Source organism: Rattus rattus, chromosome 6 (assembly GCF_011064425.1).
Source record: "Rattus rattus isolate New Zealand chromosome 6, Rrattus_CSIRO_v1, whole genome shotgun sequence".
NCBI lineage: Eukaryota > Metazoa > Chordata > Mammalia > Rodentia > Muridae > Rattus > Rattus rattus.
Window position 1 is genome coordinate 98,950,742 of NC_046159.1, and position 25,610 is coordinate 98,976,351.

The 25,610-nt window shown below is 41.5% G+C and overlaps 1 protein-coding gene and 1 long non-coding RNA gene across 3 annotated transcripts in view; one reads left to right on the plus strand and one right to left on the minus strand.

Moving 5' to 3' along the window:
- The window catches only part of Trpv5 (transient receptor potential cation channel subfamily V member 5), a 23,505-nt gene extending 13,068 nt beyond the window's left edge, over positions 1 to 10,437 (plus strand). For both annotated transcript variants that reach the window (XM_032906674.1, XM_032906675.1), the window contains 7 exons: positions 3,496 to 3,582; positions 3,690 to 3,766; positions 4,015 to 4,180; positions 4,366 to 4,432; positions 6,086 to 6,354; positions 9,253 to 9,359; positions 10,093 to 10,437. In XM_032906674.1, the coding sequence (XP_032762565.1) occupies positions 3,496 to 3,582; positions 3,690 to 3,766; positions 4,015 to 4,180; positions 4,366 to 4,432; positions 6,086 to 6,354; positions 9,253 to 9,359; positions 10,093 to 10,390 (1,071 nt within the window). In that variant the 3' untranslated portion in view covers positions 10,391 to 10,437. The remainder of the gene's footprint in view (positions 1 to 3,495; positions 3,583 to 3,689; positions 3,767 to 4,014; positions 4,181 to 4,365; positions 4,433 to 6,085; positions 6,355 to 9,252; positions 9,360 to 10,092) is intronic.
- LOC116903910 lies at positions 9,202 to 20,384 on the minus strand. Its single transcript, XR_004388310.1, has 4 exons — positions 20,157 to 20,384; positions 17,596 to 17,718; positions 16,730 to 16,881; positions 9,202 to 9,399 (listed from the first exon to the last, which is right to left on the minus strand). It is a non-coding gene; the product is annotated as an uncharacterized LOC116903910 (long non-coding RNA).
- Positions 20,385 to 25,610: the final 5,226 nt, after the last annotated feature.

The following is a 25,610-nucleotide window of genomic DNA, read 5'->3' on the forward strand; positions in this document are numbered from 1 at the left end:
GCTTATTTGAAGAACCACAGATGTAAAGAACCGTGAGTTATATGTTTAATTTAGACAGAACATCTTGATTACAACCCCTAAAGAGTAAACTTTTAAAACTTCAAAAGACAAATTTCTTATTTATTTGGGCTTAATTCTGGGGAAGCTTAGGGTATTAGTTAAGGGGAATTGTTATTACTTCCTAAATCATCAGAGATTTATCATTGAAGTTCAAGTCTCTTCTTGTTTTTAAAGCAGTACCATTGTCTTTACATTGTAGATACTCATTCTAGATGAAAAAGAGTTTTATGTCAGTAATAAAACAATACAATCAAGGCCAATGATTTAAGTGCCTAGCACAATTATTATGACATATTTCACACAAACACACACATACACACACACACAGAGAGAGAGAGAGAGAGAGAGAGAGAGAGAGAGAGAGAGAATGGATTTTTTAGAATGGCAAAGAGCAAAGCCCTTTATTTTGTTTAGTAGGCTCACAGAAGACACCATATTCTGCAGCCAGGTTTAAGAGACAGGACCCTTGGAGAAAGGGCAGCTGGAAGTTCAAGCAAAAGCTTGCAGTCCTTGGATGCCTAGCTGACTGCTGAATTTGTGGAAGGGAGCGCCTCCATATTAAAAAATATCTGCTGAATAAAAAAATAGAGGGGTTGCTGGGGTGTGTTGGGGAGACCCAGAGAGACTGGATCCTTTTTTCTGTAAATGGTGTCATTGCTACACTGGCCTCTAGGGGCACTCTTGTCTTCAGAGCTCATTGACTTCTTTTGTCTTCTAAACCTAGTTTACAATCTCCGACCTTCTATCTTTCAAAACAAGGTCTCAAATTAACCAGGAAGGACTCAGATTTGTTACACAGTCAAACAATTGGTTTAAACTCCCAACCCTTCCAACTCCACCTCTTGGTTGCTGGGATTTAGCCTTGACACCACAATGCTTCTGCCTAGGTCTCAATGTTTCTGGGATTACAAACTTTTACTATCAATCTTGTCTCTGTCTCTGGAGGGAAAGAAGGGAGAAAAAGTTGATCATGTAGTCTAGATCAGAGGTTCTCAAGTATGGGTCACAATCCCTTGGAGTTGCATAGCAGAGATCCTACATAACATATTTACATTACAATTCATAGCAATAGCAAAAGGAGTTATGAAACAGCTAGAGAAATAATTTTATGGTTGGGGGTAACAACAACACAAGGAACTATATTGAAGGGTTGCAACATTAGGAAGGTTGAGAACCACTGGTCTAGACCCACTGACCAAGATATGAAGTTTTGAAAAGAATTTGAAATGTTTGTGCAGGAAAAGATTCACTTGTCTAATTTCTGGTATTTAAAGTCATTTCTCAGTTAATGTGTTTACTATTTATTCCTCTACTTACCTAGGGTCTTATAGTGAATTAGCATGGTTTTCAGTAAGAGATAGATGCTACAGGAGCAATAAATAAATAAAAGGACCTCTTCTGTGAACTGAATTTCAGTAGAGAAGAAAGTGAGCTCATATAGTTGCCAGGACTAAGGACAACATAAGCAAAGGAATCACACAACTAGCAAACAAGAAACCCTGGAGCAGCCCTAAAGCTACTTTAATTTCCCAGGGTTAGACATATAATTCCATGTTGAAATTGTACATAATTTTTTCCAGAAAGCTTTCTTGTATTCTCAAGTGAGGCCATGACTTCTAACTAGGTAAGAATCACAAATGAAGAATTCTATCACCACTTCTGCATGATGTAGTAGTAGGACAGTCTTCATGTGACCTTGACTCCAGAACTGTCTTGATGTCTCCAAATAATCAGAGCCCTTCAAGAAAACTAAAACCCATTCTACCCTAATCTGTATTTTGGTTTAAAGTAGACCCAACTGTACCACCTACTGTAATCTTCACACCATCCCCAAGAGGTAAGCATTAGAGTTTTCATCTTACAAATGAGAACCTTTAAATTAGAGGTCTTAAATGCTTCAAGGCCTCATCAGAGCTAGTAAGTTTGAAGTCTATGGTGACCCCTGAATTCTGAGATATGTTTATGATGTCTTAAAAAAGGCGAGGGAGCCACAATGAGATTTGAACAGTTGAATTCTTTCCATGGCAGAAACCATCATCACCCTCTCCTAAACTCTCTTATTCACTTGGCATGCTTTGTTGTTTTATTTTATTTTGCTACCTCATCAGACAAGACCAAACTGGTCTACACTCTATCTGGCCTTTGTGCTCTATCGTTCTTTTTTTTCTTTTTCCTCCTTTTTATAATTGGATATTTTATGTTTTTATATTTCAAACATCCCCTTTCTCAGATCCCCCCCCTCCCATCCCTCTTCCCTCTACTTCTATGAGGATGCTCCCCCTCCCACCCACCCACTCCCACCTCCCTGCCCTGGCATTCCCTTACACTAGAGAATTGAGCCTTCACAGGACCAAGGGCTTCTTCTCCTATTTATGCCAGACAATGCCATCCTCAGCTACATATGCAGCTGGAGCCATCGTTCCCTCCATGTGTATTCTTTGGTTGGTGATTTAGTAGGAGCTCTGGTGAATCTGATCGGTTGATATCTTTGTTTTTCCTATGTGGTTGCAAACCTCTTCAGCTCATTCAGTCCTTCTCTAACTCCTCCATTGGGGTCCTGTACTCAGTCAGATGGTTAGCTATAAACCATCAAAAAAAAATCAAAAAATCAGTTTGGTAATCAGTCTGGTAGTCCCTCAGAAAATTGGACATAGTTCTACTTGAGGACCCAGCTATACCACTCCTGGGCATTTATTCATTTCCTTGGTATTTATTTTTCCAGATATAGAAGCAAGCAAACATGCTCCCCAGCTTTATAATAAACAATAGACAACCACACCAAATGGGTCCTAATGGACCAAACATATTATCTCTAATTTTTTTATGTGAAAACTTTACAATCTAGTGTGTTTTAGTCTATACGTCATGTTAAAAGCAAGCATCCTCATCTGTATTGCTAAGGCTCTGGCAGAGCCTCTCAGGAGACATCCATATCAAGCTCCTGTTGTGCTCTATTGTTCTAGCTCATTCTCTTGAATACTAGAATTGCAGGCAAATACAACCATGCCCAGTAGTTTGGTTATTTTTGTGCTATGAAATGTGATCTCAGTTGCTCAATATATAGAGAAATTATTACTCACAGCATATATGAATGAGGCAACACAAGAAAACCTTGAACACCTACCTCATGTCCTGGTCACAGAGTTAATCAGCATGAAAATTATGATGGGGTGAAAGATCTTCTCCTTGCCTTACACACATCTTGACAGCTTTAGACTGTAGGCATTAATGGCAAGGCCTGCTTAGACAAAACTGTGGAATCTTGTCTGATGAAGTAGCAAAATAAAATAAAACAACAAAGCATGCTGAGTGAATAAGAGAGTTTAGAAGATGACAATGATGATTTCTGCCATGGAAAGAATCCAACTGTTCTAATCGCATTATGTACAAGTCTTCACATTAGGAAATAGTTCTTGTCCTGATTTCTTTCCATAGGAAGCGTATGTGACTTACCAGGATAAGGTCCGGCTGGTGGGAGAACTCGTGACAGTCATTGGGGCTGTGGTTATTCTACTCATAGAGGTGAGGAGCAGGGGGCGGGGGGTTCTGGGATAAAGCAATCCATCTACTGGTAGGTCCTATACTGAACTGCAGTCTATATTATATTTTGCTTTATCATCTTTCCCTAGATCCCAGACATCTTCAGAGTTGGTGCCTCTCGCTACTTTGGACATACAGTTCTTGGGGGTCCATTCCATGTCATTATGTGAGTGTCTTTTTCTCATAGACTCTGATTTCATCTACTAGGATATTATGTCTCCAGTTACTCTCTGAGATTCAAATATGGGGTGACACTCCAGGGATTTCTGGCTAGTGGATTTGTATCTTTAGAAGTGTGTTTTAGCTGTTAAGACTTGGCCTGAATGTGTGCTTAGCAGCCAACTCATCATGGTACAGTAGAACCAGAATATTAACAGCCCATACCTCACTTTCTGCTTTCTGCCTTCACTCTAGCATCACATATGCCTCCCTTGTGCTACTGATTATGGTGATGAGGCTTACCAGTATGAATGGGGAGGTGGTCCCCATATCCATGGCCCTGGTGCTGGGCTGGTGTAGTGTCATGTACTTCTCCCGAGGATTCCAGATGCTGGGCCCCTTCACAATCATGATTCAGAAGGTCAGTGCTTTCCCAAATGTCTCTCTGATTTCAAATGCAGAACCTTTATGGATGGAAGAGTAGAAATAGCTTGAAGAGAAAGTGTTGCTCAGAGCAGAGCTGGGGACATCATGGGGACATTTAGATCTGTTAGCAACAACTGCACAGAGACATTCATCTTTCTTCCTCTTCTTTGTTTCTGGTAGATGATTTTTGGAGACCTACTGCGCTTCTGCTGGCTAATGGCTATGGTCATCCTCGGATTTGCCTCTGGTAATATCACTACTTCTAGACTGTTAGATGCAGCTCTTCAGAAAAATTGACTCTTTTCTCACATTCACTTGATTTTATTATTGTCATTCACTATGTCAATAAAACATACTACTATCCAAAGAAAAGGACCACCCGGGTTGGCCTGGAATGCAGAATTTGTGAGTTCTGAGCTGTTAAGATTCATGTCAGCTAACTGTGCTGCAAGTCCCTTAAAGAAATATTGCAGAAAGAGAAGCATGAAGCACTGAACATTTGTAGATCTTTTACATGCTAAGTCAATAGGAATGATGCCATGTTATTATACTCTGCTATATTTACAGTTTAAAAAGAGGAGGAAAATACATGCAATAAGACAGAAAGTGCCCTGTTTCTGTATGTAGTCACTTAAAGTATTGATAAAAGAAAGGATTGTAAAAAGGAGGTTCAGAATGAGAGTTTGGAGAACTTGGGACATGGCAGAGAGTCCAGACGATGAAAGACTGAAAGAAGGGAGACAAATAGATACAGTAGGGAATGACAAGTAATATAGGTGACAAGTCCAACATAGGAAGGAAAAGCCAACAGAGGCACAGAGGAAGCATAAGTGGTTAAAAGAGAGTTCATATAGGTGGGAGGAAGGTCCAGGTCCAATTCATGAAAAATTTGCAATTCTAACTAAGCCTTCCATGTCTAAAACTAGTCATCCATTAGTGAAGAGGGTGCACAATAAAAGTGACCTCTGAAGAACTCTGTCCCCCATCATTACAGAACTTTATTAATACCTCTAGAAATTTCTCTGTTCAGTGAGGTTGCCCATAGAACAGTAGATAAAAAATTAAAAAAAAAAAACTAAGATCTTAAGTGTGAAAGAATCAAACTGGCAGTCTATCTGGAATAGTCTATCCTGTGAGGCCTGATTCTATCCCTTTCTCTATCCAAAATCTCTTTACTCAGCCATATGCAGACTATTAGGAGAACCAGGAACAGGGTTGTTTTTGAAAGATTATACTGATGATTTCCTAAATGGTCACCGCTTGTGTACTCACTGTGCTTGTGATTTTACTTAAGGAAATCTGTAGTTTATACAGACTCTCTATATGGTCTTGGGATCACCTTGCCATAGGTTTCCATATCCCATACAGAGAGAAATCAAAGGTCTAGTGTCATAAGGATCCAATATAACCTGCCATGTGCTAGGCTATACACGAGTCAGAGATAACTTTTCTGTGATGTTCAAAGTTAGGCTAGCAAGTCTCAGAGTAATGGATAGTTATCTAGATGCCATGAAAATTAAGACTCTTCTTTTAGCCTTATCATGTGTGCTGCTCTTTGAAATCATTCTAGATGCAATACATTCTTTTAATAACTTATCTTTCAAATATTTGGTTTTCCTAAAGGTAATAATCTGTTAGATAACTTACTATGCATATATGTACACCTATAATTCTTTTTGATGTAATTCTTTTTGCGTGTTATCATTACTCCGAACAGTGGATGTAGTAAGGATTCTTAGAATTAGCCAGTTCCAGTATAATTACATTGTTGATGTATAGTAGTGTGTACATGTGTGTAAACTGATGGATGTGTATAGATCAGAAGTAGAACTAATGATCACCAAAACCTTACTTACTATGAAAATTTAATTCCCCAACTGCATCTTCCTGGACGGAGCAGCCTTCTATATCATCTTCCAGACAGAGGATCCAGAGAGTCTGGGAGAATTCTCCGACTACCCTACAGCAATGTTCAGCACCTTTGAGCTCTTCCTTACCATCATTGACGGTCCGGCCAATTACAGTGTGGATCTACCCTTCATGTACCACCTAACCTATTTTGCTTTTGCCATCATCGCCACACTACTCATGCTCAATTTGTTCATTGCCATGATGGGTGACACTCACTGGCGAGTGGCCCAGGAGAGGGACGAACTCTGGAGAGCACAGGTATTTTATTAGTGTTGGTCCTTTAAAGGGGCAGAAACTGGAGGGAAACATTACAGTAGGGTGTGTTTATTGTGAGCCACTCTTTATAGAGTCACAGAAGAGCCCCAAGAGGCTATCATTTCAGTTACATTTATATAAACCTGAAGTATGTATGAATTGGTGGAGGGACAAAAGCATAATACAGTGGAGGATCTAAGCACAGAGTCTGGCCATTTATTACAGGGAAAAAGCAGATCTAGGAGTCTTTAAATCCACAGGGAACAGGAATATTTTGTTCTTCTATAACATGGCTCTTAAGTTTAGACTTTCTCTTCTATTAGAGTGTATAAATCCCTAAATCCCTATTATATCTTTTCTTTGTATCACAATAAGCTAATCAAATACTAGAGTTAGGAGCTTCATTCCAAATACTGCTAAGAAATAATTGAGCTGTTTCTCGGCATAATTATGTATTGGTGTGAGAGTCATTCAGCATATTCTTTAGTCTAATTATGACCTTATTATCTTGTATATTTGAGTAAGGTTTCAGAGAATAGGAATTTTCTATATTGTGAAACGTTCATTATTAGAAGCATCATGTTGAAGTGAACTAAAACCAATCTTGGCTGTAATTTGATTCTTAAGCCTCGGACTTTTTCCTTCTATGTACCAGAAAGCACATATCCTTCCACATAAGTACTATATAAATATTTGAATATAACCATTGTTTACCCTTCAGATAACTATATAGTGGGTATGTAAGCAATGATCCTCAAAAGCCTATTATATGTCTAGGATCTGGGGCACAAACACAACCATCAAAGACATACTCTGTGCTCCAGTTGAAGTGCCAAGCTACATAAATTATAGACACCTAGTAAGTCACTTCACAGGAAGCTGAACACTCATAGAAGTAGAATTGATACAGAGATATATGTTGTGCTAAGAAGAGATGAAACTGGGGATTTAAGTAGAAAGTTGGGAAATTCCTTATCAAAGGAGGAATTTTTATGGCAGATGCTAAAGATGGGTAAGACTAGCTAGCTGAACTAGGATAAGATACAAGTCAGGTTTATATTAATGAAGGTGAATGACCACTAAAAGAAGTAAATCAATCCTAAACACGTTTTTGTAACGAGTTGGGGATGGATGTGCTAATCCTCATAAGTGGGAAGTTTAGAAAATCAAACTAGATTTACATATCTGTTTATATAATTTAGTCTCTACCTTACACATTCCACCAGTTTCTATGTCTGCCTGTTCAAGCCTACTCCCTCTTCTAAGGTAACCATCCCCATTATATTGACAAGCAACCTAAGATGCTTAGGCCTTCTAAGAGAATGGGGGCGGAGCATACAATTCTAATGGTTCCATTCAAGTTGCATTGAAGACTCAAGTTCCATTCAAGACTCTTCTGACATTGTATAACCAGGTTGCTTGAAAAAAACAACTTTAGGCCAGAGATATGGCTTGCTTGCCTAGCATGTCCAAGGCTGGAAGTTGAGTTCCCAACACCTGAAAAAAAAAATAAAATTAAAAGCATATTTGACCCAACACAAATCATTCTAATTTCCATGGGATTTTAACAAAGCTTAGGTGAAAGGCTTTTTATTTTTTAAAGACAAAGTCCAGGGCTGTATAGTGGAGGCAGTAGCAGCAATAAGGAGATGAGGTCCCCACATCTCCAGTCTTTTAGGAAGAAGGACTAACTCTGAACTAAAGCCCCATTGACTCTAAGTGATAATCTAGATGAAAAACAGGCTCCTCTGGTGGAACAAAAGGGTCAAGGGAAGCCTAAGTGAAGAAGAACCATGAGTATTCATTTCAGAAAAAAAGAACAGCTACTGAGGAGGAAGAGAACAACATGATTTGAAGTCCTGAGGTGGAAGAGAAGCTGTTACAACCAAGGGACTAAATGAAGGGAAGACAATGAGGGAGAGAAGACAGATAAGGGTGTACCACGACCGACCGGCTATTTTGGGGATTGACAGCTCCTTCCATCAATAGTCTTCTCTCCCCTAGCCATCTTGACTGCACAGTCGGTTCGTGATTCTTTTGCTGCTAGGATAGTTTCTGATATGGTGGGAGCAGTCCGGTGCTAGAAGAGGCTTTTTCTTACAGAAGACATACTACTTACTGTCAATCACATGTAAGATGGAGTCAGTTTTTCAAATAGGTGTACAACTGTCTCACTCTTAAGTGCACAGTCAACTGTAACCCTCAGATTTGTCCCAGGAATGAGCTAACTTCCTTAAGTATAAGGGTAGGACTTCACATTTTGTTCTAAGTTTGTGTTGCTGGCTTCAGAGTAGCATTCCATTTTGGTGAGATCATTTTATATTGATTTTGTCACCCCACAGATTAAGTATCCCTCCCAGCTTTGTGTCACAGGCAAATTTGATAAGCTTGATGTCTGTTTCATCTAGCCAACTAATGAGGACAGGACAAAGGACAGAACATGAGACATGCTACTAGAAATTTCCTTGCTGAGTAGATAGACATTAATTAAACCTTTTCTTTCTTAAGATATGGACTTTTAATTTGTTAGGAAGGCCCCAAACTGGAACTGCCTCACTTCATTCCTGATATCATACAAATTCTATATAATAATTGTATTTAAGTCAATGTCATTGGTCTGTGGTTTACCTAAGGTGGGGGAGGGGGAATCACATTAGTTGGAATGAGTCACTTTCTGTGAATATGAGTAATAATGTAGAACTAATTGTTCTATTAAAAACAAAAATATCATCTGTCCTGTTTTAAGGAGATAGCCAGATCAGTATGGTTGTAGAACAAGTATAGATATAGATAAGCAGTGTCCCTTACAACTGGATTTTTGTTTCCTTTTTTGGTATTCTTAGTGTCACTCTGCTCCTCATGGCTCTTTCTGAGATCTTTTGCTACATGATCTCCTTCCAGGTTGTAGCCACCACAGTGATGCTGGAGAGGAAAATGCCCCGTTTCCTGTGGCCTCGCTCTGGTATCTGTGGTTGCGAATATGGCCTGGGAGATCGCTGGTTCTTACGGTGAGTGACAGTATGTATGTGAAACCTGCAGATGGAGTTTCTGAGAGTGAGAGCGACCAGGGAATATTAAGGGATTGCATTAGTCTGGTATTGAGAGAGGGGGAGAGCTTACATGTTGTTGGGGATTGGGGAGGGGGTAGAAAACATTAGCAAGCTGTGTTTCCGACAGGGCAGTGGTGTGTGAAAAGGTATGCGTGCAGACATATAAGTGCTCAGGTGTGGTATGGCTTGTTCCATTTGTTTTACTCATGTTTACTTATGTTACTTCCTTATCCTCATTTCCAATATGGTTTGCCCTTGCCTCTAACTTCTTTGTTCATAGACAATTCTTATATCCTGACCTGGCTTTCCTCACCCCTCATTGGTATTCCTTAAATTGGATACTGTAAAATTCATGACACTCTCATCTCTCTCTCTCTCTCTCTCTCTCTCTCTCTCTCTCTCTCTCTATCTCTCTATCTCTCTATCTCTCTATCTCCCCCCCCCCGTCATGTTGCTACATATAGCACATCATGCATGCATTCCATTACTCTCCAGAGCTGACTTCCTTAGTTCTATTACCTCATTCTCAGGTTAACTTTCAGTTCATTTTCTTTCATTCTAGATGTTCTTCTTGCTTCAGTTCTGTCCGTTTTTTTATTTATGAATATCTCATTTCCTCCATGCTCACCTCTGCGTCTCTCTATGGCCTACCTTCCCCATCCTCTAATGAGTCATTTTTGTTTCCTCCTAGGGTTGAACACCACCAGGAGCAGAATCCGTATCGAGTACTTCGCTATGTGGAAGCTTTCAAATCTTCAGACAAGGAGGAAGTACAAGAACAACTATCTGAGAAGCAGCCTTCCGGGACTGAGACTGGGACTTTAGCTAGAGGCTCTGTGGTTCTCCAAACGCCTTCTTTGTCCAGGACTACATCCCTAAGCAGCAATAGCCACCGTGGATGGGAAATTCTCCGTCGAAACACCCTGGGACATTTGAATCTTGGACAAGACCTTGGTGAGGGAGATGGAGAGGAGATCTACCATTTCTGAAGAGAATTCTGTTTCTCTAGACCTAGCTCCAGGTGGGCCAAGGTGTAGAAGAGAGAGGGGTAGTTAGGGGTGGGCAGGGAGAAGGAGAGAGCTGATTTGCAAGAATCTGAATTCTATGGTTATGAATAGTTGGAGGGTATGGGCAGTGGCCATCTTGTGTTGTATGTACCTTAGAACCAGGCATCTGAGCATATGAAATGGAGGCTAATTGTCATCTTGGGTTGACATCTATTTTATGCCTTGAAGAGAACCAGAAAGCAGTAAGTCAGGAAACTTGCCCGATTCTATAATGTATAATGTGGAAAGAACTATCATACCATGAACATCCTTCCCATCTCCTTAGCCTTCTTTGGACTCTCTTCCCAGCTAGCAAATCCCAATGTAGAAAATACGGGAAAAAATATTCCCTTATCCTGTTTTAATTTTTCTCTTATGTCAAAAAAATATACATTACATAAAACTTATCATTTTTACTATTTTCAGTATAAAGTACATTCAGATTATTGTATAAATATCACTAGTATTCATCTACAAAAGGTTTTCATCTCAGACACCAAAACTCCTGTCCACTGAACTATAACTTTCTACTATTCCTTCTCGTTAATCCTCAATAACCATTATTTTACTTCCCGTCTATGAATTGATTGTAGGTGCTTTATCTAAAAACCAACTGGAAAAGACATGATCCATTGCACTTGCCTTGTTATGTTTAATATAGTAGTTCAAGATTTCTTCTATTCTCTAGAGGTATCAGAATTTCATTTCTCTTTAAGTCTGAATATCTACACCTTACTTCATTCATCCATCTATCAATGAGTTTTCTTATCTTCTGTTTACTGTGAACATTGCTGCTATGAAAATAAAGTGTGCATGTCTATAGAGGCCCTTGTCTTTAATTCTTTGCTGTTGTAGAAGAATTATATGCCTAGAAATTGAACTGATGTATTGCATGACAGCCCCACGTTTAATACTTTAGATAAACTACCATAATGTTTCCATAGTAGCCTTCAGCATTTTATAGCTTCTGCTAGTGGATATGAAATGCTATCTCATTGTAGTTTTGATTTGCCTTTCCCTAAAGACTAAGGATATTGAGTCTCTTTTCATGCTATTATTTATGGACTAATTTTTATCACTGCACTGCCTTCTGGTTTTCAGAGGCTGAGTCTGAGGTGCTAGCATCTCCTTTGAATCCTAATGTATTTTATAATTGGTGAGGCATGTTTTTCTTTGTTTAAATGGCTCGATCATTTTTTTCTATAGGACCGTCTATCCTTTAGGTTCTACTTTGCAAGTTATCCTCTCTGATGTTGAAAACATAGGTTCCTGTTTTTATCTTGAGACTGCCATACTCCACACCCTTCTCTCATCACCTCAGTCAGAGAGCCGAACATGCTGTTGCTGTTGGCAAAGCAAAGAAATAAGTAAGGTCTGGGAAGTTACAGACAGGTGCATTCCAATACAAATATTCAAAGCTGTATGCCAACAGTAAACTATCACAAAAAATGTTCACAGACCTCTGGTGGTATGAAACTTAACAGGGCTGAGTTACGATTGAGTTTTATTTTCTTTCATAGTGGAAGCCCTTCCATCTTATGTATAGTTAAACTTCATCTGTTTTAGACTGTCCAAGATCCAGTTCCTTCTGCATTTTCAGATGCTAGGGATGTACCTTTCTCTGTATCTTCTGACCTTTCTCATTTGCGACATCTCTAACCTCTCTTTCTCCATCACCTTCACCACAAGGATGTGGTATTATTTAAACACCCTCCTTCAAATCCAACTCCCTCCAACAGTTGCTGAACCCCCATCACTTTTATTCCCTCTTCAAAACTAAATGTCTTAGGAGTCGATTCCACTATCTACTGGCTTCCCCTGATTTCTCAGCCCTTTGTGATTTGATCTAGTTTTCTCTATGCTACAGATTCTACTCTTGTTATCTCCCTAAAGATAAACCTACTCATTCATCTCAGTTTTTGCTGATCTCTATAGATTACAAAAGACTATTCAACACTCTTCACATTCCTACCAGTCTGGCTGATTTTGCTTTACCACAACTTATAAAAATTTTGGTCTACAGGGCTTTTTCTTTCTTATTACCTTACTTACTGCCATAGATCCCACACACGCGCTCTTGGTTTTGAAGGGTTTATCTTCATCTCACATCTGTCTTCTGAGCTCCAGGCATGAACAACTTAGATGTCCCACTGTTAGACTTGTTCTACTGTGATGTTTTATAGACACCTCGAGCTCAGGTTTTACTCATCATCAAACTTGCATCTCTATCCATATCCTCAACCATGTTAAATGTCAGAGTAACAGGCAAGATTTCCTAAACCACAGTTTTGGGAATCATCCTTAATACTCGGCCTCAATCCTCATATCAAGGACGTTCAAGACCAATGGATAGACAGTCCATTACTTATCGTTAAAGTAAACTAATTCTGATTAAGCACACAAAAAATGACTTTTTCTACCAGTACTTTAGTTCCTTATATATTTCCTCTAGTACTATTACTATTAAAAATGTATGCGTGTTGGGGTTGGGGATTTAGCTCAGTGGTAGAGTGCTTGCCTAGCAAGCGCAAGGCCCTGGGTTCGGTCCCCAGCTCCGAAAAAAAAAAAAAAGGAAAAAAAAAGGTATGCATGCTTCCAGAGATACTGTCAATGTAACAAAAAACTTGTATCTATATGTTTCTCTTGGAATATCAAAGTATAGCATATTAGAAAAGCAATTCTTTCTTTTTATCATAGATATGTTATAAATACTACTTCATATAGTTGAAACATTAGAAAATATCCTTCCAAAGTCAAGTGTAATAGTATACACCTATAGTCCCCAAACTCAGAAGACAATGGCAGAGACAGCAGAAAATATATTCAAAGTTAGCCTGGGCTACATACTGAGACCCTGTTTCAAAACTCAAAACTCAAAAAAACCAAACCAAACCAAACCAAACAAAACAAACAAAAAACAATGAAAATTTGTTTTCAATTCTTCAAACTGTTGCCATCCTAAAACAGGCTACCAACATCTTAACTTCTCCATGACAGGATTATATTCTTGACTGCTCTGTTTGCGTGAGATCTTGGTCCTATCAGGTCCCTGGTCTACACTATATCTAAAATTTGTTTGTGAAATATAACTGCTGTCACAAATAATTGTCTTTGGAAAAGCAGTTCCTTACTCAAACTTTTGCAGTTTCTATGGGCATCTCTCCTTTCTAATGTAATTCATCAAATGAGTTATTTTTATTTCCTGGATACTACTTCTCCCTCTTGACAGGACTTTACAGATCTTCTTACTCTTGGCATCCATTCTCCTTCAAACTTTAAAAATCAGGCGTGTGTGTGTGTGTGTGTGTGTGTGTGTGTGTGTGTCTGTGTGTCTGTGTGTCTGTGTGTCTGTGTGTGTCTGTGTGTGTGTCTGTGTGTGTGTCTAATCCCTTACCCCAAGGGAAATTAGAACACATTCATTTTGTTTCCAGATAACATATTTTTCTCTTATACTTTATTACACTTATTTAATATCTATTTTTCTTATTAGACTATAAGTGACACAGAGGCAAAATTCATTTTATTCACTCTTGTGTTCTCAGGACCTTGTACAATTTCTGGTACCATGCATTATGAAATAAATATTCATTAACTGAATGTATAAATGATTGACTTCTTTTAGGTTTTCTTCCCCCAATACATGAACTAGTTTTGTTTTGTTTTGTTTTGTTTTTTTCTTATCTCTTGCCTTTGGGTGAAGTTATAATAAAGATATGCATAACAAGAGTGGAATATCCTGAATGAATTTTTTTTTAAAATGATGAACTTACTACTGTTTATTTTGTTGTTCCCTTAAATATACTTCTCTGTGCATGTCTACACATGTTTAAGAGAGGAAAAAGAGAGAAAGAACAGCAGAAATAAAGGATTTAAAGGAGTGGAGAAAGGAAAAAGAAGAAAGGTGAGAGATATTGGTCAGAAGTGTCCTACAGCAGGTCTTGACATAACTATTGGAACCTACCCATGTGTGATGCTCTCTGTGAGGCACATTTGGGCAAGCTACTAATTTCCAAGTGAGGATTCAAGGGCACAAAAGGAGGAGAGCAAATACAAAGGGACATCTGGTAAGGCTCTACAGATAGAACAAGTGTCCTGAAGGGTTAAAGCAAGGAAAGATGTTCTTGTACAGCCTGCTTTATGGGCTCCCTAGACAGCAGTGGAGGCAGATGAGATGCAAGGTGGAATAAAACATACCTTGCTGTGCTTGCCTAAGGAACTGTCCCAGTATTCCTGAAAGTAACTCCCATTTTCCCCGTCCTGCCCTGCCCCCTTCCTGGTTCCTTCTGAGAGAATGCTTGCTCCTACATATCCTGCAGGCCAGAGGCAGGGGAGGAATTAGAATGTTTCGTTCCTACAGGTGTCGATCAACTTAAGATGACGTTCCCTCTCAGATGCTTGCAAAGTATGTTATTGATTTGACAAGACTCTGGTGAGAAGTGCAAGCTGTCCCTAAAGAATGACTCTGTCTTCAGTCTTTGGAGAAGAGGCCAGGGATCAGAGTACCACCAGTGGGGTTGGCATAGTTAGAGAAATGCAAGATAAAATATGACACACTAGAATTGAAAGATATGAAGAAACAATGAGGGAGAAATACAGAAGGGGGAGCTGGTTTAATAAGAACCAGAGTAGAGTGAGTTAGTCCTAGACCATGGGCAAAAAAGGAGCTGGACAGAAAAGCCAAGCATTAGCTCTTTAGCCCTATCAGGAACACTTTGAAAAGCTGAGATAACACTATGACGTAGGGGGTCACAAATTATTTACCTCTTTGTTACAGGGATGATTGTTTCTTAAGAGGTAATGAAGAAAGGGTGAAAACCAGTCCAAGAAAAGAAACACTTTGACCAGGTGATAAGTAGTCACCCTGGTGGGAGAGGTTCAGGCCATGTGGCCCATTCTCTCTGCTTGGCATAGCAGCCAGCCAGGAGCCACCTGGGGAAGGGCTAGACACACCTTCTTTACTCTGCTTGTAGGTCTTCTTTGTCATCCCGAGATTGAGGAGGTGGCAATTAGAGCCAATTGGGCCTGAGGGTGCGGAGGCTTATGCAAGGCTGAGCTGCAGCTGGAAATAGAATGTGAGTCTGCTTCTATCCAAGCAGTGCCAGGTAGAAGCTTCTGCTTAAGACTCTTACGGACCTATCTTATTCAATCAAACTGCCTTCATTCTCTGCCTTCTGGAACCAAAGTCCTGACACCTTCCTCACTCAGCTAGGAAGTCTACTATGAGGCTGACACGATATTTTCACTACAGCATCATGACTCCACCTCCTTGTCCCACTGTGGATTTCTCTGGCCAGTGACCACTGTAGGTCTTTGACATATCTAAGGTGATCTCAAGAAGCAATTGCTTCCTTCCTTGTTCCTATAAATTGAGTCCTCTGTAGGCCTGAGTCCTTTAGGAATCAGATACTAAAGACTAGACTTAATTCTAACCCTGAGTTCTGCTAATGGGATTAGCCAAGGGAACTTGGGCAGAAGTCAGTGATCATCTTGATTTCTGACTTGTCAACCCAGCACAGTTGTGATGACAAAACAGCAGCGTGCATGTGAGAGCGTGCAGGGTAAGGTTGTATGATGCAAGGCAGCACTGTAACGTCTTGGCCTGTGCAGGCCCTGTCTGTTCTCATTCCCTCTGTTCTTCCTCAGCTCCCAGTTGCCTCCTAATTCAGGGTTACGAAGGAATAAGAATAATGCAATATCAAAGACATATCAGGGAAATGAACGTGGTTGTGTCCTTCAAAGCCTTTCTTGAGACCTAGGATCAAAAACTATAACCCCCAGTGGATGATCAGCTTCTCTTCCTTAGGCACTCCTTAGACTCCAGCCCGCTCCTAGGCTTTCATTTTCCCTCCTCTCTGCCCATATAAAGCAATTTCAGAGAAGGTCATTGTAAAGGAGTGCTATTCTGTACTTCTTTTTTCATCTTCATTAACTTGGGTATTTCTTATTTACATTTCGATTGTTATTTCCTTTCCCGGTTTCCGGACCAACATCCCCGTAGCCCCTCCCCCTCCCTTTCTCTACGGGTGTTCCCCTCCCCATATTCTGTACTTCATTTCCTTTGGTGGAACTCTCAATATTCCCTTCTGCCTCCGTGGAAAAAAACTGAGTCCTTGAATCATAGCCTCATAAGTCAAGCTTTACTTCTTACCACTATGTCATGGGTCTGTAGAGGCACATGTGACGAGGTGGCTCACATCAGAAAAGATGGAAGTATCTGGAGACACAGGTGGCTTTACTGCCCGTGCCCCGCCCTCTCCATCCCACCTGCTGCACCCTGCTCACCTCAAGACAATAAATCTTTCAGGAACAGATGGCCAGACACTTCTTTGTATGTGGGCTGTGGATTGACCAACACTCCCAATTCTCATGGTCACCTCTCCCCATTAGTTTTGCCACATTCTGGTCTCTTTCTTCCACACTGGCCTAACTTTACCCTGGAAAGTAAATACACATATTAAATGATTTGTAAGCTCCGGGACACAGTTTGTTTTTCACAAACCAGAGTTCAACGTTATACCAAAGGCACTAATGGAGAGAAATAAGAATACAGTGTGGTTTGGCTCTTCCTCAGAGGACCTTAAAGTGTAAAACAGGTCAAGGAAGGAAGGCCATTCGTGCTGTAATTTGATGTACACTATGAAAAGAAAGATGAGCACACACAATCACCAATGAGTCTAGACTGACTGACTGCAAAGTGTGGAAAGGAAATAATGCAGCATTTGGGCCACACTTAAGTAAATGACCGGTGCTTAAGGAGTAGACTACTTGGGGGCAGCAGTTCTCAATCTGCGGGTCACTATCACTTTGGAGGGAATGAATAACCTTTCACAGAGCCTCAAAAACAGAGATGTTTACAATTTATCACAGTAGCAAAATTACAGCTGTGAAGTACAGATGAAAATAATTTTATGGCTGAGGGTCACCACAACATGAAACACTATATTAAGTGGTTCCAGCATTAGGAAGGCTGAGAACCATTGACTTTGGATATCCTCTTGAGCTTGGATAGGGCTGATCTGCTTGAAGAACCTATCAGGGAAATATAGCTAATTAAGCCAAGAGTTTCTCCTCTACCTAGGATCATATGTAAACATCCTCCTTAGGATAGATGAGGTAAGACATATACAGTGAGTATTAGAGAAAGTTACCTGTGTAGGTGATGACAATCAAAGTTTGGATCTGTTCACCTCTGAAATGGAATGGGACTTCCATTTCATGAGATTTAACCTGGTCTCTGAAAGGGCTCGCGGAGAGAAGAGAGTCTCCAAAGACTAAGGGATCAAAACAGGTTATTTATTAGTGTACATTTAACAGGGGCCAGGTGCCCTGTACACCTGTCATACCTAATTCCCACAAGTATATAAGTTAACTGCCATTATGCACTATTATACACATTCACAAACAGACAATGAAAGGCCAAAGAAAGGTGAGTTTCTTGCCAAAGGTGAAGTAACTATTACTGTGCTCAGTTTGTGGACAAGGAAGTTGGGTTTCAGACAGGTGGACTATTTGCCCAAGATCACCCGAGCAGAAATTAACCAAATCTGACTTTACAACTCACATGTTTCTGGCCTCAAAGCTAGTGCTTCCATTGTAAGATATGCAGCTTGAGATGAGACAGCTCTATCGCCTTTCAAAAAGCTAACTCTTAAGACTCTTGAGTTTCAAATGCTCCCATCTAAACAACGTTGATCACGCAAGTGCCTTGCATTCCTACCTTACTTTATAGTGTATAAAATCTTTTCATGTCCATTATCACCTTTAATCCTAACAACAGCCCTATAAAGTTAACAGGGCAGGATGAATGTTCCACTTTACAGACAAGGAAGTTAATTCTCAAGCTCTCCAGTTGAGGTCATAGGCCCGAGTAGTTCAGAGCAGGAAGATAATCCAGGGCTTATGGACTCCTGGAAAGACTTACCTGACTTGCCTATATGGACAGGTGGACAACTAACCCACCCAACAGTACCTTCTTGACAAATTCTGAAACCCAGTGACACTTTGAAGTGATGCCAAGATCAGGGCTTCTTGTGTCCTCTCAATATGCTTTAGTAGAACCCTCTCCACAATGGACAGATGGCCTTGGTCACTAACTCAAAGAGTGGTGATTTTGATGTTAACTCTCACTGGTAGTCCTATGTTAGGGTGGTTCCCTTGTGCACTCTGATCTGTGTGCAAGGACTTATGGCTCAGTCTAGACAACAAAATGATTTCTGGACCTTGTGGCACCTTGGAGACAGAAGAAGGGAAGGAAGAGAAGGAAGGCAAATGGGAGCCATCTGTGGGAATTGTCTCCCAGTGACAGCATGAGGCTCTATGTGAGGAGAACTCTATGAAAAGGCAATTACATCCTTCATTCAGCTCACATCCATTCACCACATACTCTGTTCCTAATCGCCAGAGCTTCATGCATGTTCTAGTACACCTATGCTGAATAAGCACAGGTGATATGTTCAGACATCCCCATCTGAGTGTATATGGAGATCTACATATGGGACAGTCCCTTGTTCCTTGTCCTGGAATTGTGCCAAGTGGCTGGAAGGGGACAGATGGTCAGGAGTTGCAGAATAACTAAGATCTCCCCCCCTACACCCCTCCTTCTATTTCCTGTTATTTTAGTGACTGACGAGGGACCTCACATTCTCTGCCTAGGTAGACCCAGAATTGCCCAACAGCAACCTAGAGAATGTGCTGTTTGGCTTCAGTCCCTGCCTTGTCCCTAGCTGGGTCGCCTTTTCTTGGCCCCCTTGGCTGCTGCCTCTTCAATTTCCTCTCAGTCTCCCACCACACCCTGCTCAGATATCTACCACAAAATCTCTCAGGCCCTTATGCCCAATCTTGGTGCTCCTTTGTGATGTGGAACATCCTGCCAGTGGACCCCAGGTCCCCTTATATCACACTTAAGCCGTAATCCCCCCATGTGAGAAATGAGGACTTGTATCTTGATTCCAGGGTTAGAATCTTCCCCCAACCTCAGGTATGCCTCCAGTCCCTAGCACATTTCCTCTTGCTCTGTGATGCCTGTTCCCCATCCCTCCGTGTGTTTAGCTCAGACCACTTAGATCTGTATCACTGAGAAGTCACTTCTGCCCACAGTTTTACTCATGTCTATACACATTAAACAATCATCCCCACTCTTTAACAAGTCTTAGTTTTATGACGGAGGTGATGGGGTGTTTCAGTGAGTGCTTGTGTTGAATAAATAAAATTTGAAAGAGTTCTTATCACCGGCTGCCCTTTCACTGAGTTTCTTGGGGTGGAGAGAGAAAAAGAATAAGTGCAGGTGGGAACAAATCGGGGGGAAAGATCAGTGATAAAATGTGCTTCTGAAAGGCTCTGGCTAGAATCAAATAATACTCTTTCCAAAGGGGAGTTCGAACAACCACAATGAAATTCAGGACCATCGCCTGAGCCCTAAACAATACTATTTCTTCTAGTCTCTCAGTAGCTCATCCACCTCTCCAAATCTTTGGCTGAATAAACAGATAATTCATGAAGAATAGAAACAGATGGTGGATGTGAACCTAGAATTCAGAGGTGTTGCCCTGGAATAGTAAGCCTGCTTACTTTTGTTTGACCAGGGGTGCTACACACCCACTTTCCTTCCTGTTTTGCTTTATGAATTCTAGAAACAGCCAAGGTTGGAAATCATCACCGTTTCTCTACCCAGAGCTAGAAGGTGATCAGAAGCTTGTTTGCCCTAATTTACCTGTTGCTTTCTCTTTTGTCTCCTAGTGGAGCACTTGCAGGTGTTATTTATGTATGGAAGTGTTGACTTGACCAGAGAAGGTAAGAACCATTTCGAAGAAGCTCCTCCAGGTGAAAATGCCTTCATTCCAGCTCAGGGAAGTTGAGGGGAGTGGCCTGAAATGACTGAGAAAGGAGTGGGGAACAAGGGTCTTTAAGACACTGAGTTTTTAGTTTTACAAATCAGGAACTCTAATGGTCAGTGAGTAGTCAAGGTCAGGTTTCTGACAGCATCGAAGCTGGAATACAGCTGCACGACTGAAAATAAAAAATAGAAAATAAATTGCTCTCTCTGCTTTTCTCTTCTAGGAAGTCAACCCACCTTAGCAAATTCTGCATGGCATGCCAAAGTTCATTGGCTTGGAGTACTGTGTGTACTTCTTCAGTCTTCCTCCTCCTTGGTTCTGCAGACAAGAAGATGCAGGAACAGTGAGTGAGATGAAGAAGATGGAGGTCCTGCTTTGGAAGGAAGATGACGGCCTGGCTGGTGGGGAAGAGAGCTGAAGAAGGAAGCAACAGAACAAAAACAGGTCTGGGGAAAACAAGGCCTGTAGGACTGTGGCTCACCCAGGGGCAGGCTGTGGACTTTGATACCTTGTTTTACACATCATATCTCCAGGGGGCCCCTGCTGGGGCCTAAGTGACATCTAACCCGGTGCTGAGTGAGTGATGTCAGAGGTTGAAGGGTCCCTAGGATTCATGCGAGCTTCCTCTAAAGTTTTCTCACAAAACCGTGATAGCTATCACCAAGTTCCTCAAAAATAAATAAATAAATAAATAAAGCCACAAAGGTCAGACCCTCCCCAGATATCTTCTGAGTTGGGTACTGAGGAACAAGTGCCTGACTCATTGACTGGGTTAGGCAGGTGCCACCATCAGTATGAGCATTCCCAAGGTGGAACTCAGAATGAATGCACCCAGTCTCATCAGGGTGGAGCCAAGCAGTCTCCCACTAGTAATGTGTCTAGGAAGGTGGCAGAGTTAGATCAAGGAAGTAAGTGGAAGAAAGAGGACAGTAGGAGGGTAGATGCTCCCGTCCATATACCCATATATGACCTAGGTGAAGCCTGCAAAGCAGAGGGCAGTGTAGATTCTGAAATGCACAAACAAGTCATGGGACACCAGAAAACAGAAATGCTCACACTTACACAGTGCCCCATGCCAAAAAAACAAAACAACAAACAAACAAAAAACCTGAAAAACTGAAGAACAAAAAAACAAAACAAAACAAAACCAACCAACAACAAAAAAGACTGCTCCAACACAGTGATACATTTTCAAACGAAATATGCATTAATTACTGTCAAAAATGTGCACACATGCATCTCAGAAAATAGAACCGGCTTCCTGGTACTGCTCAGCATGGTCTTGGCCTCCCTAGGGGCCAGTAGTTAGCACCTTGGCCTTTCAGCCGTCCTCTTTAGTCCCTTCTCTGGAACTTTCAAAAGAAACAGAGAGTGGGAAACTCCAGAGTGCTTCTCCTGTTGTAAAGCTCAGTGGGGCCTGCACACGAGGCAGCAGGAAATGATCACAGCACTAATTTACTATGGGGCAAATTAATGGAGCTACAACAGCAGTTGACAGGAGGAAGAGAAGGGGAACAAAGGCACATTTGGGGGAAAGGTATACAAAAGTTCTGCAAGAAATTCGACCTCCTGACCTGTGAAAACTGAAGTGTCTTTATGTACACATGAATCTGCACCTGACTCCTATTTCTTCAGAATCACAGGATGTTTGAGTTGAAAAGGACCTTGAAGGGTTTCGGCACAAACTATCTTTCATTCACAGACAGCGACGCAACAGAGCTAGCACGAGAGCCCAGTTTGCCAGCCTCCCAGTCAGATATGGCAGCCCCTGGGTGGTGCTGTGTGTGTGTGTGTGTGTGTGTGTGTGTGTGTGTGTGTGTGTGTGTGTCTGTGTCTGTGTGTGTCTGTGTGTGTGCGTGCGTGTCTGTGGTATGTGCCCGTTCACCTGCTAACCTGTCCAGCTCGTCCACTGGCTTTATGAGTTGGCACTCAAGGCTTTTGAACCCAGTGACTGGAACAAACTCCACTCTCAGCGAGCACTGGTTTTGATCTCTCTGTCCTCCCTGGCCTGCCGTAGCTTCATCCCTGAAGACCCCACTGCCTGCCAGCAAATCTTCTGCTGACCAATCCGCCTACATACATTTTCCTGGAGGGCCCAGAATAAGAAGCATGGGCAGAAAGAGTCACTAGAACAAGAGAGGAAGAGCTGGAAAGGATAATGAACCCAGAAATCCAGAGCTCCACAGTGACTACAAAGAGCTTTAGACATGGATACACGTGCCCACACACCATAAATGTGCAACTCACATGTATGAACAAGCTCTCTGATACATATGCATATAACAACACAACACATACATACTCAACAAGCAGCACATATGCATATAAGGCACACTTGCATACAAACCACTCATCACATAACAGTAAAAGTATTTATATGTATGCGAACTGTACCACATACATATGTACATACTACATATACATATATGTAGTACATATTCTGCATACTGCCCATACCACATCCCAAACATACAATGCACCACTGACATATATACTTCATTCAACTTACAGGTTTACTTCATACACTATGACATACATAACACATATACACATAACACATAGCACACATTGTACACTACATATATATCATATTGTATATACAAAGCAATTTTTGCCTATTCACTATCCAAGTATAAAACACACACACACACACACACACACACACACACACACACACACACACACAGAGTATACTCTATCAGTGGCTCTCAATGAAAGTTGATTTTGCCCCTTGAAGATGTTGGCAGGGGATACTATTGTCACTTAGGGACTAGAGGTTCAGAAGTTGCTAAGCATTGGAAGATGTATGTATCAGGTCCCACAGGAAAACAAAAGTACTTCAGTATGCATGGTACCCAGGTTCGGCAACCATGCCAAATGCAGAAAATGGCATCTCAGGCCCATTCTCAGACATAAGTCCAGATAGACCCATGTAATCTCATCAACATCTCAAGCCCCACTGCATATGACCCCTAGGGGGGGCCACTAATATTTTGATGTCCCCCTCCCATTGCCTCAGCTTATAATGGGAGAGGAGGGTAAGCCCAAAGCAAGAAGAAACAGAATGAAGTATTCCTGTGCAGCCCCTTGGCCTGTTCTAGACTCACTGTCTGCTGACCACCATAGAGGAAGCTAAATTGCAGGTCCCATGTCACAGGTCTCCTCAGGTTTGTCATCAGGAAAGTAGATTTAGAAATAGTGAGATGAGAAGTCTCTCAACTTGAGGCCAATCCCTGGGACAGCCTGTGATCATCCCTCACTCCAACACAGACAGTATGCAACATGAGAACCCTTGGCTCTAGGCTGCCAAAACAATTCTTTTCTCAGTGGTGGCATGCAGACAAAGCTATATGATCTTCAGCCTGCTTCCTGTCCCCTCAGAACCAGCAGGAGGTATAAGAGGACATACCTGTCAATTGCAGGACTGGAGTGCATGATGGGGATGCCATCAGACCTTGGATAAAGACTTAAGTCTACAGCCTCACCCTGTCCTAAGAACATGATGTGGGGTACAAAGAGATAGAATGTTGATGTCCAAATTTGTGAGTGCCAAGCCACCCCAACTGAATCTCTACGCATTTTGATACTATTATCAATGTTCCATCTGTAGCACTATGCGTTCCACAACAAGGCCGAGAGAAGGAAGCCAAGAGGAAAGGGAAAAAACATTAGAAAATTATTTCTTCCTTCTAACTTTCTATTATCTCACTCCACAGCATGATACAAGCCTGGCTGTGTTATCCTCTCTCCAACTAGTGACTAAACTGGGGTCCTTTCCTGGAGCTGGAGAGAACAGAGAAGGTGGAGTTGGTCAGCGTCAGACAAACACTTGGCTTAATGGGCACAAAGGTCCTGGGTTCAAGGTTTGGATTCTAGCCTTCCCCCCACCCAGCTCGAACTCACTGACCCTTAGGTGGGTGTGGAAGGCAGCTAATCGAAGTGCATTGTTTGCTCAGGGCTGTATGGCCTGGCCTTAGGCCCAAGAGCAGGAAAACACAAGCAACTTTCCATTTGAAGGTGGCCATTCCATACCCCACCCACAGAAACACCTCAGTTTTGCTTCCAAGAACCTCTCCCCACACATGCTTGAGTGCGGACATACAAACTTACCCACACACAACACATATGGCCCACCCCACCGAGAAAACACATACTACAGCAACAATACTACACCTAGATACTAGATGCATACCACGTACCATTTTTACATGCATATGAAACATAAAACAGACACATGTACTCCCTGCACCATGCACGTTCCATGGAAAGCACATATTCCATGTATATATCATTCATTAAACATACAATACATACAATGCCAACAAACACAATGTATACAATACATATTCCACATACACATATACAAGACCCCTATACATCTCATACAGTATCACAGTCAACTCAAAGCTTGCACGCAAAAAGCACCACAGACATATCAAAGGCACATATATAATACACATGCCATATGTCAAACACATGGTGCATACATAATACAGCACCCAGAGCATAGGCATACTACACACACATGCAAACATAGCGCTTACACATAAGACACTAACCATAATACAACACACACACACACACACACACACACACACAGAACCTGGAGAATGACATACAGACACTTGTGACTTCTGACAGCCAACTGCCATCCCAGATCACTGAGCCCCTGGAAGGCAGCAGAATTTTGAATAAGGCAGAGCTTCTCTGACTTCTTCCACAAAGGGAAAATAAGCCAGATTTATCTGCAGGTAGGCCTCTGTTGCAGTCCAATGCTGCTGCTGCTGCCCAGGGTACCTGTGACTATGTCTGTGGAAGTCTTAACTCTGCAGCAATCTCTTTGCCAATTAGAGTGAGTACATTGCCCAGTACTGGGTGAGCTTGGGCTTCCCTGTCACTTCTCTGACCTTGGGGATTCACTTTAGCACTTGGAACCTCTGTTATCTCCATGGGCAAAATATGGATAATAACTGCCTTCTAGGCTCTCTGTGAGTTTGTGTAGACACACTCAATTGTAGCACACGGTGCCAGTGGCAGTGACCCAATGTCTTTATGGAGGAGTTGCTAGATAAAATACTCTAGAGCATCTAAAATATTTATATTTGTTGAAAAATACATTTTTCTAGGCATTCTTGTAGCTTTGATTTCCAAGCAAAGTCTCACTGTGTAGCACAGGCCGCCCTCTAACTTCCCGTTTTCTGCCTCTGTGTGTACAGGGCTGGGATTGGGACCAACCTGTGTCTTACTTGGTAACCCACCTACCACTAGAAGCTGGGTCTTCCACCACTAGATTTTATACCCTGACTCACCAGCCTGGGGATGGATATATT